The 20,476-nt window shown below is 36.2% G+C and overlaps 1 protein-coding gene across 4 annotated transcripts in view; it reads right to left on the bottom strand.

The window, feature by feature from the left end:
- Positions 1 to 20,476, bottom strand: part of Mfe2 (peroxisomal Multifunctional enzyme type 2) — a 638,089-nt gene that overhangs the window by 375,545 nt on the left and 242,068 nt on the right. For all 4 annotated transcript variants that reach the window (XM_081748535.1, XM_081748534.1, XM_081748536.1 and 1 more), the window contains exon 9: positions 8,899 to 8,973. In XM_081748535.1, the coding sequence (XP_081604661.1) occupies positions 8,899 to 8,973 (75 nt within the window). The remainder of the gene's footprint in view (positions 1 to 8,898; positions 8,974 to 20,476) is intronic.

Here is a 20,476-nt window from a genome sequence, read left to right as displayed (position 1 = left end):
TAAGCGTGATCTTTCGTTTAATTGTCAAACTGTAAGAGGTTCAAGATCCAATTTGAATGACGAATGTCGCAGCTAATGATTTGGATTAACTGAAACCTGGCTATGCGACAGAATATATAATAGTGAATTTATAGGTCATAGGTATAGTGTATACTGAGAGGACAGACAAAACAGGAATGGGAGTGACGTACTGATTGCTGTCCTCAAAGATTTTTTGTTGAAAATATGCCAATAATTATTGACATTATTGAAATATACTGAACATAAAATTGGTAATAGCACATAAATCCTTTTATGTAATTGTAGTTTATTTTCCACCGAAAACAAAAGTTGATAAATATCATGAATTTTCTCAAAAATTGAGCAGATTAAGGATATTCAGCACAATAACTTTTTAATTTTCGGTGATTTCAACACAGCAGAAACTAACGATTTTTATTATTGTTTGTTCCAAGGTAGTTTGATTTGTGCTTCGTTGGCCAATTTCTTATCAGTAATTAATACAATCATTCAATTCAATGAGAAATAATACTGGAAAATTTTGGATTTAGTTCTTTCTAATGTTGGAGGACTAATATAACTGTATCTAAGTGTATTTTTCCATTATTACCTGAAGATGGTCATCATCCCTCATTACTTTATCAAATTTATATCATGAGTTCTGACTCTACTATTAGTTCTATTATCGTATATAATAACTAGACTTCGGATTTTAAGGCAAATGCCTATTTTGTTCCCTTTATAGGAAGTAAAAAATACTTCGGATCTTTACGAATCATGAGGAATTAAGCCTATTAAAACACTTTATAAGTGCCCTAAAAATGGCTAAAATGGAGTTTAGCGCCTATTTTGGCCGTTTTGGCCTAAAAATGCCTAAAACTGCAAAAAATACAAAATTCCTGTATTTTTTAAATAAACTTTTTTTTTAGTGTTGAGTGAAATTTAATTGACAAATCTGAAGGCAGAGTGAGTGTGTTTGTCGAGGCTAATTTTAGTCTAACTCGTATGAAGAAGTGAAACGCAGAGGGTGGTTGTATGTAAAAAATTGTTTCTAAAAGTTGAGCTATTTCTGCTCAAGGTCAAGCCCATTTGTGAAAGACAAAGACAAACCATCCCTTTGCATCCTGCAGACACTGTACTGAAAGATCTCTATCTCTTTCTGTCTGTCTCTCTTTCCCCAGGGGCAAAACCAAAGCTATTGCTAAGTGCATATCGCAGTAACCAATATTCCCCTCCCTGCCGTTCTGCATTCTTGGAACTATTCCACCTTTTCTCTTCTGTAGCGGCTCACTTCAGCTCTTCTGTGATCCGTTCAGCTCTCTGGAATTTGGACAATAGTTTACACACACACATTCACAAATCAACACACAGCTCTATTGAAGCAAGAATCTCTTCGGGTCTTCGCTTTCAATATTTGGGAAAAACCAAAGTCCACGAACAGAAACGATTCATGAAGTGACGCGGTTCAGTTGACTGGAGTATCCATCCATGTATCATTTTCGGGTCAGTGCAGTGATTTATCTTAAACACGTAGTTCAAGAACGATACATCGTCTCTACAACGCATGAACAATTGGACTCAACGGCTTACAGCCCAGTCACAGATCTTGAGGATTCTTAAAAAGAAGTTTTGTATCATACGCAACAATGCCAAAGGAGAAGTCTTCAAAAAGTACCTTGATTCGCCAGTGGTTGCAAGAATTTCCAGATCTAACATACGATGGAAGAATAATCTTTTGTCCATTGTGCAGCAAGCAGGTAAGAAAAGCTATTTTTATTTACAGAATTTATAAATTTAATTAAATCAATTGTACACCCCCCCCCCTCCTTGTTTCTGTATAGCTAGCTAAAGTAAAACCTTTATCAATGGGAGGTTAACTATTTTAAGAGACAACGTTACTGAGCTGCTGAACTCGTGAAAATCTAATTTACATGGAATTTAGATCAGTTAAGAAAAAACATAAAAATAATCCTGTAACACAGGAAAATCTTTAAAATGTAAAGACTTCTAGCAGCCTGCTTAAATGAAATATATGAACGATGGTTTTGAAAGTGCTAATGGAAGAAAGTGTCTAGACTTACACATTCAACAGTTTTAGGGATTCTCGGGGATCTTGAGAAAAGCGGACATGGCATTCTCGGTTCTTTCCGAAGGACTCCCCCCCCCCCCGAAAAAAAGCGGTAAAGGTTAAAAACAATGTAAGTTAAAGTTGACATATTGTGTCAGTAACTCCAAAAGGGGTCCTCTTTTCGGAGAAAAATGTTTAATGCCAGCAATTACTCGACAGTTTCAGGAGCTTAAGAAAACATATTTTTGCTATCTCGTTTTTCAAAAGAAAAAAAAAAAATACGAAAGAAGTTAAGAAAGGCGGGATTCAATTTTTTTTAAATGCCAACAGTTCCAAAAGTTTGAAAGAAGAAATGTGCAATGCCAATATTGATTATCTTTAAAAAGTTAAGGAAACTGGATATATCCTTTCATCCCGAAAATATCTAAAAACGAGGATTTCAGTTTGAAAGAAAAACTAGAAATGTCAATATCTTGAAAAGCATAAAAGATAGGAAAAATGTTTAAAGGCCATTTTTTTTTTTTTTTTTTTTGTTATTTTTCTCGAAAAAGAAAGAAAAGATCTGTTAATAGTTAAATAACGGCGTTTGAGGTTCATAGATTGTCTCAGAACTTGTTTTACGAAGCAGAAACTTGTTTGTCTCTTTGTTTTTTTATTTATCAATTTTGCTCGAGGTGCTACTGTCTATTGTCTTAAGATGCTATTGATTTCCATCCATAGTTACAGACAAATAAATTCCACACAGGGGCAAGAAAAGAACAGTCTGACACTCGTCTAACAAGAATTACAATTGCGGATAATTTTATTTTAGGACAGATCTTAAGAAAGGAAGAATTTGTCTCTGATGTTCTCTCCCCAAAGCCAAAAAAAAAAAAAAAAAAAAAAGGAATTCTAATCGATTGCTCTCTCTCTCTCTCTCTCCTGATGAAGAATATCCATACACCTTTTGTCGCAGGGCCGCAAGAGACAACTAATTTCCAAAAAAAAAAAATTAAAAAACGCCAATTTTATTTATTGTATCATGCTGATGTTCACACTCAACTAAGGCATTGCTAATACTTTATTTTCGTTCTAACTTTGGTTTCTGTCAGTTGATAGTTGCAAAAATTTTGAATTTTTGAAATTTTAAAACGGCCCTTATTTTAAATTTTTGACAGGTCACTGATTTTCACACTGAAACATTTTAATCATATTTTGGGGAAAATTTGGTTCAAATCAGTTAAAAATTTTGTAAATTACAGTTTTAAAGAAAATTTTAAAGGGACGATATTTTGAAATTTTTCATGCAATTATTTTGGCATCCAAATCTCAAACAAAATATTGCCAAATTATGTTTTAATTTTTGCCAAGTTGGAGTGTGTCAGCATTCGAAATTAAATAAAATATAGTGCTTAAAATTAAATTAGTTACAGTGCTTAAAATTAAATATTATTTCTCAGATATTGATATACAATTTTATTGCTTCTGTCTGTAAATTGGGGATTATTCTGAAGTAAAATGCTCATCGATTAGTCTTTTATTTGATCTGTTCTGATTCGAAATGGGACTGGGGTATATTGGTCTTTAACGAGGTAGACCAACAAGTTTGCCTTTTTGTCAACTTTAAATCAATAATGTAACGTTCACCGATTAAAAAAAAAAAAAAAGCACATTACGACCAGAAAGGCAAGCAAACAGTGATGGTAGTTGTCGCAATTAGTGCTCTCAATCGGGTCAGTTCGGGTCGACTTTTGGTTGGACACCCTCGAGTAACGGGTCGGGTCAGGTCAGCCTAACTCGGGTCACGGGTCGGGTAGCGTTAGACCAACTCAGTTCACCGGTCGAGTCGGGTCACCCGAGATAGTTTGACCCGACCCGACTGGTGAACTGAGTTGGTCTAACGATACCAGACTCGTGACCCGAGTTAGGCTGACCTGACCCGACCCGTTACTGAGGGTGTCCAACAATAAGCTGACCCGAACTGACCCGTTTGAAAATACTAGTCGCAATGTACACGAAGAAAATTAGAGAATTTGAAACCGAAATTAAAGTTAAAACGCCACCATCTTCACTAGTTTTGTAAGAAGCATTTGAAAATATATTTCTAAGCGTTTTTTTTTTTTTTTTTTTTTTAAGGTTTCTCAGGAAAAGAAGTGCCACTTAAAGCAACACATTGATGGTGCTGGACATCTTGCCAAATCTAAAGCGAAGAAACAACAGAAACAGACACAGTTAACTCAGCCTTCTGGATCTGGATCTGAATCTGGAACTGCGAACACATTTAATGCGGATCTTGCTAGAGCCCTTGTCGCTGCCAACATCCCATGGAACACACTTCAAAATGAAACATTCCGACAGTTTTTACAGAAGTGGTGCCAGCAATCGATACCGTGTGAGTCAACACTCAGGAAAACGTGTTTGGATTCTGAATACAACAATACACTTGATACAATCAGAAAGGATATTGGCGATTCCAGCATTTGGGTAGGCGTCGATGAGACTACTGATGCATGCAATAGATACATAGTGAATGTTGTTGTAGGAAAACTTGATGAAGATGGACCTTCAACTCCTCACTTGTTAAGTAGCAAGGAAATTAAGAAAGTGAGTGCCCAGACAATTGCTTACACCGTGAACAAAAGTTTGCAACTTCTGTATCCTAGTGGTGTGGATGATTCTAAAATTCTTCTTCTTTGCACAGATGCAGCTTCTTACATGATTGCTGCGTTTAAGAACCTAAAACCTTTCTACCCCAACCTCATCCATGTTACCTGTGTAGCACATGCTTTTCATAGAATTTCTGAAACAATCAGGAACGAATTTCCTCAAGTCAATGCCCTCATTTCTAACATGAAAAAAACTTTTTGCAAAGCCCCATCGAGAATCGCTGTCTTTAAAGAAAAACTGCCTGGCATTTCTCTTCCTCCACAACCTGTCCTAACGCGCTGGGGAACATGGCTTGAAGCAGCTTTGTATTACGCAGAGAACTTGGACGCTATTGCTGGTGTTGTTGGCGAACTTCCTGGTGTGGAAAACATTGCAAGTGTTTCAGTTTTGAAGGAACTTTTCAAAGATCCCATTCTCAAAAGAGATCTTGTATATATCAAGTCAAATTTTTCATTCTTACCTACGACGATCACTAAGTTGGAAGCTACGGGAAAGCCACTTAGTGAACAGGTGTCAGTAGTTAACGAAGCCGAAAAGAAAATCCAAAGTGCTACGGGGAAAGTTGGGGAAAAAGTGCAGTGTAAGTGGGAAAGTGTAGTGAAGAAGAATGAGGGATTTCTTGTGTTGGCTCGTATAGGGAAAGTTTTGATGGGAGAGGATGAAACCATCCCCGACGAAGTGGAAATGAAAAATGTATCGAAATTTAAGTATGCTCCTGTAACATCTGTCTCAGTGGAAAGATCGTTTTCGGCAGCAAAGATGATCCTTACAGACAAAAGAGAGAGATTGACAGTCGAAAACTTTGAGAAACTGTTGGTAATTTACTGTTTCCAAAATTACGAATGAGCAAGTTGTGTACTGAATGAATCACCTGATTCACTGAAAACAAAAGATGTTAATAAAAAGGGGTATGTAATAATTTATACTATTATTTTTAGAGCCTATTTTTAATTTTTAGCGCCTATTTTCCTATTTTTAGTACCTATTTTAGGCGCCTAAAATTAAACTTTTTGGTGCCTAAAATTCCGAAGTCTAATAATAACAGTAAAGCTGACTTTTTTTAACTTACAAGAATCATTACACAAACGAAGTTAGAATGAAGTAATTTCAATAACGTTTATAAAGCCGTGGATCTTTTCTATGAAGTTCTTAATGGTGTTATTAATAGATACGTACCCAAGAAAAGCTAGTTTAAAAAACGCACTTACCTCCGTTGGTTTACACCTGAAATTACTATTCTCAAGCGCAAAATGTATTATAGGAAACACAAAAATCAATCGGAGTATAATTACAATAAATTTGTTCAATTTCGTAGATAACTAAAAAGCATATTGAACACTGCGTACAAGAGTTATATATTACAAACCGAAAATACTTTAAATAAGAATTATAAATGTTTTTGGAATTTCATTAAGTCGAAGAAAAATGATAATTTTATAAATAAGTGTACGTTTTACAATAATCAAAAGTTGAATTTCGACAGGGATATAGTAGACTGTTTTGTGCGGTATTTTCAATGTTTATATAGTCTCCCAGAATTTGACATTTGATTCTATAGCTGAACTTGAAATTAAAAAATTCATTAAAAAACTAAAGCCGTCTAAAGCAAGTGGTCCATACTCTATTCCTAGCTATGTTTTCAAAGGTTGTGGTAATATTTTAATTGTATCTTTGTATTACATTGTTAGTTTACTATTGAAAATGCCAACTTTTCCTAAACTCTGGACAGTCAAAAAGGTAATATTAACTTAATTGAAAATTATAAGCCAATATCACTTATATCGACCTCAGCAAAAATATTTAAGCATATGATTTTTAATAGAATATTTAATCATGATAAATCATACATATCTATATATCAACACGGTTTATCCTATATGTTCAACTGTGACAATTTAATTACATTTATCCAAAACATATCAGATCCATAAACAATAATTTTATAGTTGATACCACATATACGAAATTTGCAAAAACTTTTGACATACTCAATCATGATTTGTTACTAGAGAAATTATCTTTCTTTGAATTATCATACAAATTATTGACATTAGTTATACTGTATGTTAAACATCGTGATCAATATGTATCATATAATAAAAATTAAGACACTCATATTATAGGATCTTATTGGATGTACCACAAGGTTCAAATCTTGGACCATTACTTTTTTTTTTATTGTTTATCAATGATTTACCTCCATTTATAAAATACTCCAAATTTTGTTGTATGCAGACGACATGAAACTTCATAAAGAAATAAAGAACAACGACGATGTAATCAAGTTACAAATGTATTTAGATAGCTGCTACAAATGGAGTATTATGCTGAATTTTACATTAAATTACCTTTCAATGTAAATAAATGTTCGGTAATAACGTTCTCGAGAAAGGTAACCCAACTTTCTTCCAATTACTCGATGTATAATATAATAATACCAAGAGTTAAATATGTAAATGATTTAGGCGTCCTTTAGATTCTACACTATGCTTTAAAGCATATACTTAAAGTTATTAATGAGGTATACAAACCTCCAGGGCTTTTAATTAGAAATATAAGTGAATCTACTAACATAAGAGCCTGTACGGTCTTGTTTAATAGCCTAGTACGTAGCAAGTTAGAATATACATCAATAGTATGGACTCCTTATTATAAGCAACATGAAGGAAAAACACTGAAAGAATACAAAATAAGTTTTTTTTTTTTAAATATTTGACTTTTAAAATGTATAGGGTGAATTCCTATGACATAGGGTTCCTTACAGTACATTATTGGATATATTTAAATATTCATCATTAACTACAGGGTGGGAAATATCTCAATTGATTTTCTTATTTAAATTGGTAAATGGCATTGGTAAATAATAATTAATGCATAAGTATGCTGAATTTTAATAACGCCAAAACCAATTTAAGGACCAGAATTTTATTTATAATCAGAAATCTAGAACCTCTATGCGTATGAATTTTCCTATAATTCAAATTTGTCGGAATTATAATAACGTATCTAAGAAAAATCCAGAATTGATCTTTGTCTGTCATATCCTTTATATCTGAAATTGTTGACACAGATGATTATTGGAATATTGTATATATTGTATGCTCTTTCTCTATCATATTCTTTATATCTGAAATCGCTGAAACAAACAAGAAATGTGTCAGGTGATTATAGAATTATTGTATGTATTGTTATTTTCTTCTATTATAGTTATACCATTGTTTTTCTTTACACTAATGCCAATCTAATGTAAATCCTCTATTTTATTTTACTTTATTTTTAATTATTTTTCTTTTTTGCCTATCTTTTGTTTTATTTTTACTACTGTACATGTACATAAGTAACTCTAATTAAATTATTGTAAGGCTATTGTAATTGGGACAGTAGTCCTGCTATAGGTGGCAAACAAATAAATCGCTGTTAGCGGTGATCGCTGGCTGGACATTGAAAACCGACAGCTGAAGTTCAGATTATCCAACTCGCGTCGCATTGTGATTGTCGCAATACTCTGTTTCACATGCTAATCGAGTTCCAAAGTTTTTCACTCTTGTATTTGCTCTAAGATTCTTAGCGAAAATCATCTTCACTGCTCGATGTTAATTGTCAAGATGACTTCTTCTCTGTCCACTATTACTCTTCGTTGATGTTGAGCTATGATTTCTATAGGCCGCAATCATTTTAGATACAGCTTCTTGCGACATACCTTACACATTGGCCTCCCTAGATACATTTGCACCCATTAACAGCGCACCCATAGTTTTACCTCTTTGAAACTCAGAGATGTTTTCCATTTTAAATCAACACAGTTAAATTCCCGTGACATACTACAGACGATCACCAGAACATGTAACTACCAACGATCAGACGCCATATCTTCGGTATTACCACTTCACACATCGTATGTGTTAGAAACTACAAGTTTCCCTTATTCCGATAACATCTTTATGCAATGTTAAATGTTTCGAAATAGCTAGCTCAAAGACTAAACTACTCGATAGATTTCACTGAAATCTCGAAAATATTATATTCTAATCAATATTAGTATTCATTCTATCTGATTTGGAATGTTATGATCAATTGTTGTCAATTGTATACAACCTATATTATTTTAAATTACTGAATTATCAATATGCAAAGTGCAAAGTAAATTACTTAGCCAACGAATACAGCAGAAAGCAATTACTGACCTCCGTTGCTTCTCCCAAAGTTGATTGACCAGTTTTCAACTCTTCCAACACTTGAAGTAAAGCACCTGACGCTTCCTAGAAGATACAAGAACGATATACGATAAAACTAGGAATTACGAATGTAAAACCTCAAAAGATAAATACTTTAATATATATTGTATTCCTTTAAGGAATATTTCTTTTGTTAGGGGCTTCTTTATTTGTTGTTTTCTTCTAATTCTTCATACTTTCCGTTATTTTGAAGGTCTTAAACTTCTAAGCTGTTAGTTAAACCCATCCAAGATCATCATCTGTAGAAACAATTTTTAAGTTTATTTGGTGACCTAGTTTAATATTCAACTATAATTAAACGCAATCATCATCACCTATCTTAATCTTGTGGTATTAATATCTATCATGTTTTCCTTCGATATCTTCGATAATTTTGACAAGATAGCTATTTTGGCGTGTGATAATCAAATTTTAGTAATCCAATCAGAGATAATACCACTTATTGTACTTAATTTTAGGACAGACACATAATTTGAAACATATGTCTTGAATATAGTTGTTCTCGAGCAATTAACCAGGTGAATCCTATGTCATCCAACATTTGGAGAACAGAAAACATGTTCTCGTCTTCGGGGTAAAGAATGAAAAAACAAAAACAGAAGCCTTTATTATACAGGTGCTGGCAGGAAGGGGGCGGAATTTGATGGTCAATGACGACATCCAATCAACATCAGTCTATAGACTCAATTGTGATTGGACAGTTGAGTGGGTTGGTTAGCAAGCATGATTGGTTGTTTTGTGTATGTTTTCGTCCAATGAGGGGAAGCCATGTTTGGCTGAGTTTTCCGTGAAGAACGGTGTCCCTATTGAGGTTGTTGTCTTTTAGTATTGCTATTGCTTCCTTCACTTTTCTTTCCCAGTGGCCTGAACACTTTGCTATCAAAGTTGTTTCAGAGAAAGAGTGATGTGTTCCTTAGTTATGCTTTGTCAATCCTAATTTTTCTGCTTGCTATCGTTTGATGTAATTGGAATGTTCTTTTCGTCGAATTTCCATTCTACGTCCAGTCTGTTCAATATAGGCTTTCCCACATACGCATGAAATACGGTACACTCCCGCTGTTCTAAGTCCAATATCATCTTTCACTGGACGTAGGAAGGCCCTGGGTTTGGTAGAAGATTTATGCATAGTTTCTATCCCGTGATTTTCGTAGGATTCTGCTGGATTTTCCTGAAAGTTGGCCCGTGTATGGAAAACAGAGTTCCTCTTCGTTTTTCTTTTTCTCTTGAATTGGATAGTTTCGTGGCGGTCTTTTTCGGCTCCTTCTTATGTCTATGCCACTGTAACCATTTGGTTGAAAAGTGGTCTCCAGAGTTCAGACTGTATGCTTTGTTGATCTGATATGGCAAAGGCTCTATATAACAATGTGTCCATTACTGTTATGCATTGAGACTTGGGGTGGAAGCTATTGTTGTTAAGATAGAGGTCTGTATGTGTGGGTTTCGTGTATACGCTGTGTCCAGGGCAGCTGTACTTCTTATAGTGAATGTCCAAAAATGGTAAGCTCCCGTTGTTTCCGATTTCCATTGTGAAACTGATATTAGAGTGGTCGATGTTGAGGAAATCATGAAAGATTTGTAGAGACTGTTGTTCGTAGTGTCAAAGAGTGAAGCTGTCGTTCAAGTATCAGTAGAAATGGGTTGGTGGAAAATGCTTTTCTGTAAGTCCCAAGGTGTCTTGAATCCGTACTTCCGTAGAGATACTACGTGAAAGAAGACAAGAATATCATCTAAAGATAAATGTATTTTCTTCAGAACTGCTATAAATTCTGTGGAGTTCTTTACATAATGTTCGCACTGCCCAACCGATAGCTGTAGGAGGGACGTTAAATATTTTGCTAGACGTTAGATAGGTCTTCCTATGGCCCTGACAATAGGTCTCACTAGGTTTATGTATCTATGCTAAGCCTATAGACGTGGCGGTTGGCTTCCATTGGATAAAATCTGTTTATATATTTCTGCTAATCCCGATTTTTTCAGAAGGTTGATGGTTCTTCGTTCTATTGCTGGTATGGGATCTTTCGTCAGAGTTTTCTAGGCTGTGTCACCGACTAATTGTGTAATCTTCTCTTTGTAAACTTGAGTACGAAAGATCACTGTGGAGTTTTCTTTGTCTGCTGGTAAAAGTATAATGTTTGAACCTTGGCGGATTGCCTTGAGTGTGTGGATTCTGCTTTGCTGATGTTTGGCTTCGGTATTGTGGCCCTTTTGAGGACCAAGCCAGCTAATTGTCTAATCTGTTCTGTCTCTTCATTTGGCAAGGAGTGAATGGCTTGTTCTATACTGGATATAATGTCAGCTTTTGGTATGAGTGTGGATGCTGGAGCGAATTTCAAATCTTTACTGAGCTCTGAGAGGGTGGTTTCATCAAGATGGCGTTATGTGATATTGGTCGAAACTTTAGACTTCATGGAGCCCTTCCTGGCGGTTGCTGGTTTGTAAAGGCGGTCAAACTTCTTGACCTGCTAGTATTTGGACCTGTTGTGAGCGAGTTCGGTTTGAGCTGTTAAGGCCCTGTGAACCCAATCCCAGTCGAATAGCGACAGATGTGTGTACGGAGCCAGATGTAAAGATCGAAGCTGGTCATCAATGAATGTGTGTATGGTGAATGAGCTCATGGACTAAGGTCAGGCCTGTTTCTCTTAAAATGTTGCTGTTTCAGGAATGTGGAGAAAGTAACAGAGTATGGCGAAGTTTGGAATAACTTGTTAGTCTCTACGTCTTCGCAGGAAAACTAAACTAGACAAACGTCGAACCTTCTTCGGGCGCAGAACTTGAAGTTGGTTAATTCTGCAGACTGTATCATTCTCGTAGACGTATTTGAAATACGAACTGAAGCTCTTTTGGACATTCTCATTAGAAGAAAACCTGACTGCAGCCTTAGACAGCGCATAGAGGAAACCCACACATACGGACCTCTACCTTAACAACAATAGCTTCCACCCCAAGTCTCAACGAATAACAGTAATGGACACATTGTTAAATAGAGCCTTTGCCATATCAGATGAAGAAAACATATAGCCCGAACTCCAGCATCTGAAAATCATTTTTCAACAAAATGGCTACAATGATACCGATATAAGAAGCAGAATAAAAAGGGCTGCCAGGAAGCTGTTGATATGAAGAAAAAATGAAGAGAATGAAGTTGATCTGCCTGTATTCCATACATGGGCCAACTTTCACGAAAATTCAGCAGAATTCTACGAAAACAAGGAAAAGAATGAAGTTGATCTGCCTATACTCCATACATGGGCCAACTTTCACGAAAATTCAGCAGAATCCTATGAAAACACGGGGAAGAAACTATGCATAAACCTCATACCAAACTCAGGGCTTTCCCACGTCCAGTGAGAGATGATGTAGGACTTAGGACAGCGGGAGTTTATCATATTCCATGTATATGTAGGAAAGCATATATTGGACATACTGGACGTACAATTGAAATTCGACGAAAACAACATTCCGATTACATCAAATGACAACAAGCAGAAAAATCAGGATTGGCAAAGCATAGCATAGCTGAGATATATTTCTTTCCCTGAAAGAAAAGTGAAGAAACTCCCATACTAGATGGCAGCAAACTCAATAGGGATAGCAGGCTTCAACTCAGCCAAACGTTGCTCGACTTATTGGATGAAAATCATGCTTGCTAACCCACCCACTCACCCATCCATCCATCCAGCAGACAATTTTTGCTGATAAGCGTCTCCAAACATTGCCAAAAGCTATCAGGCGAATTTCACCGCGTTTCTTTTTCAGTGCTATAAGTGACGCTCCAAAGAAAATTGGTCGTAAAATGGTCGGCACTTTCCCAGATATAGTTACGTTTATAAATTCACAAATGAATGTGATTAAGCGTTTCTTTGAATCAAAGTTTTGATTTAGAAGTAGATCTTTTAAGATTGAGGAACGGAGTTTATCCTTTCCGCCTGCCGAACCAGAGGGGAAGGATTTTATGGCCTTTAATAGCTCGATGGAAGAGACTTTAGTTACTGTAGTCGAGTCCTCAGGTGATTTGGGATTGATGAATAAGTGATCGTAGGCTGGATGTTTTTCTTTGAGAGCATGTAGTACTGAAGCATCTGGCGTAGCCACAGTGTCATCGGATATCAGTAGTCTGACAGCGCCACGTATATCACCATCTGCTTATTTTTCTTCGATGCTCTTGGTGTTGAGTGAACTGGATTTTGTGGTTTGCTAGGTTCGTTGATCCCTTGATGCTGCTTTGTTAATATCTCACGATGATGTTCCCTCCAGTTTCTGACTCTTAGTTTCATCTAAGTGGTGAGATTACTTTCTCAGAACGGGGGGGGGGGGGATGCAAAGCACTGCGTAAGGGAAAACTAGGAGGTCGATCTAAGAGTCAACATTATTGTGCTGTTGATATTACGAATTTTGTCACATAGAGAATCAGCTACCGATGAACGAGCACCGCGAGGGACTCGACGAAGTGTTTCCTGTATCTCCCCATTCCCCTCGTCTTAAATTATGCAGTGAAAGTCTCACATCAGTGCGAATAATAAGATACCGAATAGAAGGGCTATGTTTCTAGTGTTTTTATATAGTGTGTGCATATCTACGTCTACTATGCAATATTAAGTGTCTTATTTTCATTATTTCGTTTATTCAATTGCGTCAGTGCAACTTTTTCTGTTTGAGCGTTCAAGCTCTGTATAGTGAAAATTTTGTGTTGTTAATATTTCTCATTCTACTCCATATCCACATATACGCCTATTTAATAAATAAGGATTTATCTAAGGAAATACTATCGTCTTCATTCATGTGTGTATGAATCCCTGCGTGCAGTCGGCTTGCCAGTCGCGTATATGTATACGCATGCATACGCAAAAGTAAGTATAATCCAACCTGAGTCTCAAAAGCACCAACGTTGCTCATGTCAAATCACTTGTTGTATTTCAATGTCATCAACCTGCGCCTGGACCAGAATTGTTATCAGCTGTTTTCTTAGGGTATTCTCCAGAAGCCAGCGCCCGAGGGAAACGGTAGGTAGCAATTTTAATGGCACCCGAACGAGCAACACGAGCCCAGACCGTCAGTGATTTGTGCATGGAGACAGTAGTTATATATGAATAAGTACTACCAACATTGGAATAGGAAATTTTATTAATCATATTTTTGTTTTTACAGGTTGTACCAATACAAACAATAATAGTAAAACTTACTCATATAGTGTTCTGTAGTATATGTATTTTATTTGAATTTTATTTACATTTATTATTTGTGATTAGTAACTGTATTTTCATTATGGCTCACCAACAAGTTGACTTACTTAAGATACTTGAACAAATGCAAGTAGAAAATAGAGAACATTTTCAGAAAACCGAAGAAAAATGAGATAGGCAGGAAGAAAAGTTAGATAGACAGGAACAGGCACAGAATGAGAATAGGGAAAATTTTGCAGAAGTAAGAGAAAAATTAGATAGTCAGGAAGATAATCTTGTCAAATTACGGGCACAAATAGAAGCAGTTGAAATCAAATGCGATGAAGGAACCACAAAAATAGCTGATAGAATACAAACGTTAGAGAATAAAGTAGATCAAAATAATGAAAGAGTTCAGAGGGGAATCGAACATGATATAGTAGCTATTATGCAGAATAGAGATAACATAGAGCTCCTAGTTCGCAACGTACGTTCAATGGGAATGAAAGTCACTAAAAACACAAATCATTTAATGGGTATATCCGAAAAGATTAGAACTGATACAAGGACAGATAGAAGCTAATCACACCATCTGTAACGCTAATAAAGAACGTTGTCTCGTAGCGCATAGAGAAAGCGAAAGTCATTTAGATGAAATACACGACGAAGTTGTAGATTTAAAAGAACAGGTTCGAAAGAATGAAGGGTCACTTCAGATGTGCTATGAAGAGATTAGGCAATTAGATTATCATGTTAAAGTTAAAAACGAACAGGCTTTCGAGAACAACGCTGAAATTAAAGTAGAACAGCGAGAAATAGGAGAAATTAGGCATGATTTGGCGTTAGTATACCAAAAAGTAGAAAGAATCGAAAACAAAACACGGGAATCGGAACCTAATACTGATAGTGACATTCACGTTAGAACTGGATACCAATCTAACAGTGACTCAGCTTACACTGAGCATAGTGAAGTTTGCAGTAGCGACGAAACTCATGTTAAGGTCATTACCAACAGAAATTTTAGACGTAATAATCGAGAAACTAAACATAGAAATGTAGGAACAGCTAAACTGAAAAACCACCTTAAACCAAAAATTATCGCGTATTTACCCAAGTTTAAAGGTGATCCTGCTACCGAGTCAGTACATACATACCTGCGCAAGTTAGCATTAGCTGCGGAAGTTGCTAAATTGTCAGAAAAAGCCTTAGTACAAGCCATACCTCATGTGTTGGAGGGTGTAGCCTTAAGCTGGTATTACACACGCAATGAGGAATTTAAGACTTTAGAAGAGGTTAAAAAAGCGCTAGTCGAATCTTTCGCTGGAGACGCAACGATACACCACAGGCTGTCGGCTTGTAAAGCAACCCGATTCAATCCCAAGACCCACCACTCAGTACATGCTTTTGCTTTAGATCAGTTTAATAAACTTAAGAGAACTGACACCGCAATTACCAGAGAACTTGATATTAACAGACATCATACATATGTTACCTCAGAGATTTCGTACGGAACTTTATTTACATTCTTGCACTAATATTAGAGAATTTTTGGCGTCTATTCAGAAATTAGAAACATTGTATTTTCAGCAAACTAGAGAGGAAAAACATTCGCAGGGTAACAATTCTAACAATAGACAGAATCAAGCTTCTCAGAATTATCAGAGATCTTTTAGTTATGGTAATAGTAATCAAAATAGATATTACAACCAGATAGTTAATAACACCAAGGCCCAAAGAGGCGGTAATTGGAACAGGAGACATGCAAATGATCGTGACAACAACGATCGACAACCACGTTCTCGTAATCAGAACACTAACCACGAGCAAGATCGGAATCGTAACCCTCACAATTACAACAAACGGCCAAAACCACATAATGGTAATTCTAAGGATAAAAGGAATGATCGAAAAAATAAAAACAATAGACAATTTTGTGATCGTGATAATGACAAAAATCACCGGAACGACGAACGAAATTATGAAAGGTCAAATTATCGTCACGAACGAGACTCCGACTTTCAGGAAAACTAAATTTAATGTCCAATTTTCGCTTTTAAGTTACTTAGGTATAATTTAGTGTATTTGTAGAATTTTTAAACTTTATATTAATATTTATCTTACCCACAGGCTTATTTTGAAGGAAAAGCCAGATTCTGCAGACTTATTATTAAAGTTTTGACTTTTAATAGATTAAGTAAGTTTGCAGAATATGGTACAAATGTGTTTGACATGATACATTGATATGCTATATCGAGATGTGTCAAACAGTGTAGACTGTTAATCTCAAGATATTTTACATTAAGATTTTATGTAGTTCTTTCCTTGTCATAGGAAACACAAGAAGACATGTATTCAAGACACGCGGTTGTATCCTTCAGTTGCGGTAATTACCGTAGCTAAACATTTCTTTTGGAATCTATACAAACTATTTGGGCTTCCCATTAAAATTTCTTTTTGCTTCTTTAGCATCTTGATGCGACCGATCCTTCGGGAAGGAATTCTAGGGTATATTAATAAGGGATGATTAAATTTATTTTCCAAGCTACATTCTACGTAGACATGGTGTGGTGAACCATGAAATACTTGGACACCCCAATAATTCACTCATCATTCGGTAATTATTGGAAATTTTCTCCTTCTTTATGCATACATTGAAATTTTGTTGTAACTTGTGTATTCTTATCCTGTATTTTAGACATACGTTTCTATATATATTAAATACTAGCAGCGTTCACCCCGCTTCGCTGCGGTCACCCCGGAACGCAATAAACGTTGTTACTTAGATAATTTTTACTTTTTCGCTTTCAAGTGATATGATAAAAACCATAGAAGATTGCAGTAAATGTTAACATTATATCGCCTGTCATTTATGTTAACCCGCCCCGCTTCGCTGCGGTCACCCCGGAACGCAATAAACTTTGTTACTTAGATAATTTTTAATTTTTCGCTTTCAAGTGATATGATAAAAACCATAGTAATTGCAGTAAATGTTAACATTATATCGCCTGTCATTTATGTTAACCCGCCGAGTGACACGGTCATGCGGGTTGCATATAAATACGTTTATTTTTACCTATGATGAACTAACAAAGGATTTGTACGTTATGGACACTTGAATGGTCAATTATCTCAAGACACTGGTAATTAAAAATTAAAGTGATATGATAAAAACCATCTAGGGTCCAAATCCTAATAACCCCCCAAAAATAAAAGAAATTGGTTCAGCCGTATTAGCGTGATGAGGGAACAAAGGATTTGTACGTTCTCTTTTATAATATAGATTAAAATTTAATGATGTTTCATTGTATTACTATTATAATGTATTTTATGCTTGATGAATATTTCAACATTTGTGAATTTGTAATAAGTATTAATGCTATTTGCATATTTCAACAGATTTCCACGAAGAATCTGAAGTATTTCTATATAATTGATATTTTGGTTTTGTGAAATATTTGTGTATTGATATTTTGCCTCATGTATTTCAAGACTATGTTAGTATGTATTGTGATATATTTTAAATATTTCTTTTATTATATTTCCGTAATTGTAACTTTTGTTTATTTAATGAAACAAGAACGCATACAATTTTAAGAACTAATTATTCATACCATGCCAACTAATTTCCATTAATTTTTGTTGATGCCAAAATTTAAAATCTCGCAAGGTGAAATAATATTACGTTAATATTCTTGCTGTTAACCATTTGTTTGGATTTACAGCTGAAAAGTTAAAAAGTTCATCCGAGAAATATTATTAAAGTCGTTATATTATTGTAGTATTTCTAATTTACGACGTCTTATTTTTGTTGATAATGAATATTTCAGGAATGTTTACATCTTGTGTCTTTATCTTGACATCTTAAGGAATTACTTGTCATTATGCTTCCATGCATGATTATTGCAATGAATTGCTAATAGGATTTTATTTTAGGCATACGTTAAGTCACAGTTCGAGATGGCGAATATGTGAATGTTATGATAAATACAGGGTGACCGCGTGACTATGTTACAAAATTTAAGGGATGATTCCTGATACGGAAACAAGAAAAAAAGTTCAAATAAACTTTTGTCCAACGTACATAATTTCGGAGCTACAAGGTGCCGAAAGCGTGGGAAACTGACATTCAAAGCTCTATAGCTCGACTATGGTGAATGATAGAGCTAATGCGGCATGATCACGTCAAAGACACCGAAGCTGCTGTATTCAAAAATGCTTAGGTCGAGATCGTGCAATTCGTGCACAAGGGATTCCCCAAAGGAGCGTAGGGATTCCCGGATAATCTGTCAAGAAAGATGGGTCGAAAAGGATACGGATGAATAGCTGTCCCAACTGCTAGCAATAATGCGTCTGTACTAAGTCGATATCTCGCACAAGCACAAAATGGCGAACAGTTTTATACGTGCCATGTGTGGTTGCATAACGCGCACTAAATAAGAGTGGGGAAAATATGAAAGGAAAATGTGAATAATTTAGTACAAATGGTAAATACATGATAGTACACTGTCCTGTTCATTGTACGTATAGACGCGTTTAATAAAGGGAATAATCATGAAACGTACTAAAATGTTGTACAAACATCACACTATCATTGTTTTCTTTCATGTAGTTTTGTCATTGAAAGCAAGTAAAACTAAGGGGAAAAACCGGGGGGTATGGGTGCTTTCTTCCAGGCAGAAACTTTATTTCATTTAATGATACGAGCCGAGGATACTTTTTACGAGAGGGGGATTTTTCCGCCATCCCATGTTAATTTGACCACTGCCAGAGAACAACAGTAAAATATCCGTTTCTTATCATTAGCCGTAATGTGCGTCACCCGAACATTGAAAAAGAACAAGGAAAAACAATTTATCAGGACGTTTGTTTTAGTCGCTGCTTCCGATGTTTTGCAGGACTAATTCCGAGATTTTGTCTAGAATGCTTAACATGTCGTATTGTTATCGTTTAGAAGATATTTTGTTTTCACAGACGGTGCTATCACCTGAAGTACACCACAGTTTGCAGGTTCGATCACAAGCATTTGTTCTTCCTTCTGTCGTAGAAAACAATCGAAGGTAAGGAAAGTATAAGACAACCCTACTAGAAGGTGTTGTGGAAGGTGGAAGGTCATTCTTCATGTGGTTTTGTTCGTAGCGTACGAGTTCCTTAGTGCAGTTTGTGCTTTGCTTGTTCGAATGTGAGATCAAATGGAGTATTCGATAGCAGAACTTGCGCACATGATATTTGTATACGGTCACGCAAATGGCAACAGTCGACAAGCTAATAGGTTATATCGACTGAAGTATCCAGAAAGAAGACATCCAGCCCATACTATGTTTGCCAGACTTTTTCAACGCTTACGAGACACGGGGAATTTACAACCTCAATACTACGACCAAGGAAGACGAAGAACCACAAGTACTCCGAACTTTGAAGAACAAGTGCTTGACCGTTTCACCCAAGACCCAACAGTAAGTACCCGGAAAGTACCACGTGAAAGGGGAGTAGCACAGGATACTGTTTGGAAAGTAGTACACGAGCAACAGTTACACCCCTATCACCCGCAGAGGGTTCAGGCCTTACGTCCAACTGACTTTCAACCTCGCGTTCGGTTTTGAGAGTGGTTTCTCCAACGCTCTGTAATTGATCCACAGTTTGCTTCCTACCTGCTTTTCACCGACGAAGCTTGTTTTACGAAAGACGGGATATTTAATAGTCACAATAGTCATGTATGGGCAGACGAAAATCCTTATGCAATTGTGGAAAGGGGCCACCAAGACCAATTCGCCATAAATATGTGGGCGGGTATTATCAGTGATCAGATAATAGGTCCATATTTACTACCACCACGATTAACTGCACCAGTGTATACGAGATTCCTGCGAGACATACTTCCAGAGTTATTAGAGGATGTCCCTCTCGGTGTTCGTCAACGGATGTGGTTTCAACATGATGGCGCCCCAGCCCACTTTTCAGCTAGTGCTCGAGAGTATTTGAATCAAACGTTTCGTGACAGATGGATTGGAAGAGGCGATCCTTGTAATTGGCATGCACGTTCCCCAGATTTGCCTCCACTTAATTTTTTCTAGTGGGGTCATGTCAAAACACTTGTCTATGAAACGTCTATAGACAACGCAGAAGAACTTAGCACGAATACTCGCTGTCTGTGATACTATAAGAACAGATCCTGGGTTGTTACAGCGGATGCGTCAGATCTTACTGCGACGCTGTAACGCCTGTGTGTAAGTAGAGGGACGCCATGTCCATCACCTATTGTAGGATAATTGGGAGATTTGTCTCGTTTACAGGTAATTGATGATGTTCTTGGCTGCATTCAATCCTGCTGTAAAATGTTGATTGAAGACATTATTCCCATTCTTGTGACT

The sequence above is a fragment of the Thermobia domestica genome, chromosome 2, assembly GCF_964235325.1.
Source record: "Thermobia domestica chromosome 2, izTheDome1.hap1.1, whole genome shotgun sequence".
Taxonomy (NCBI): Eukaryota; Metazoa; Arthropoda; class Insecta; order Zygentoma; family Lepismatidae; genus Thermobia; species Thermobia domestica.
Note: the sequence above shows the minus strand (reverse complement) of the source record. Positions and strands in the feature narration are given on the sequence as shown.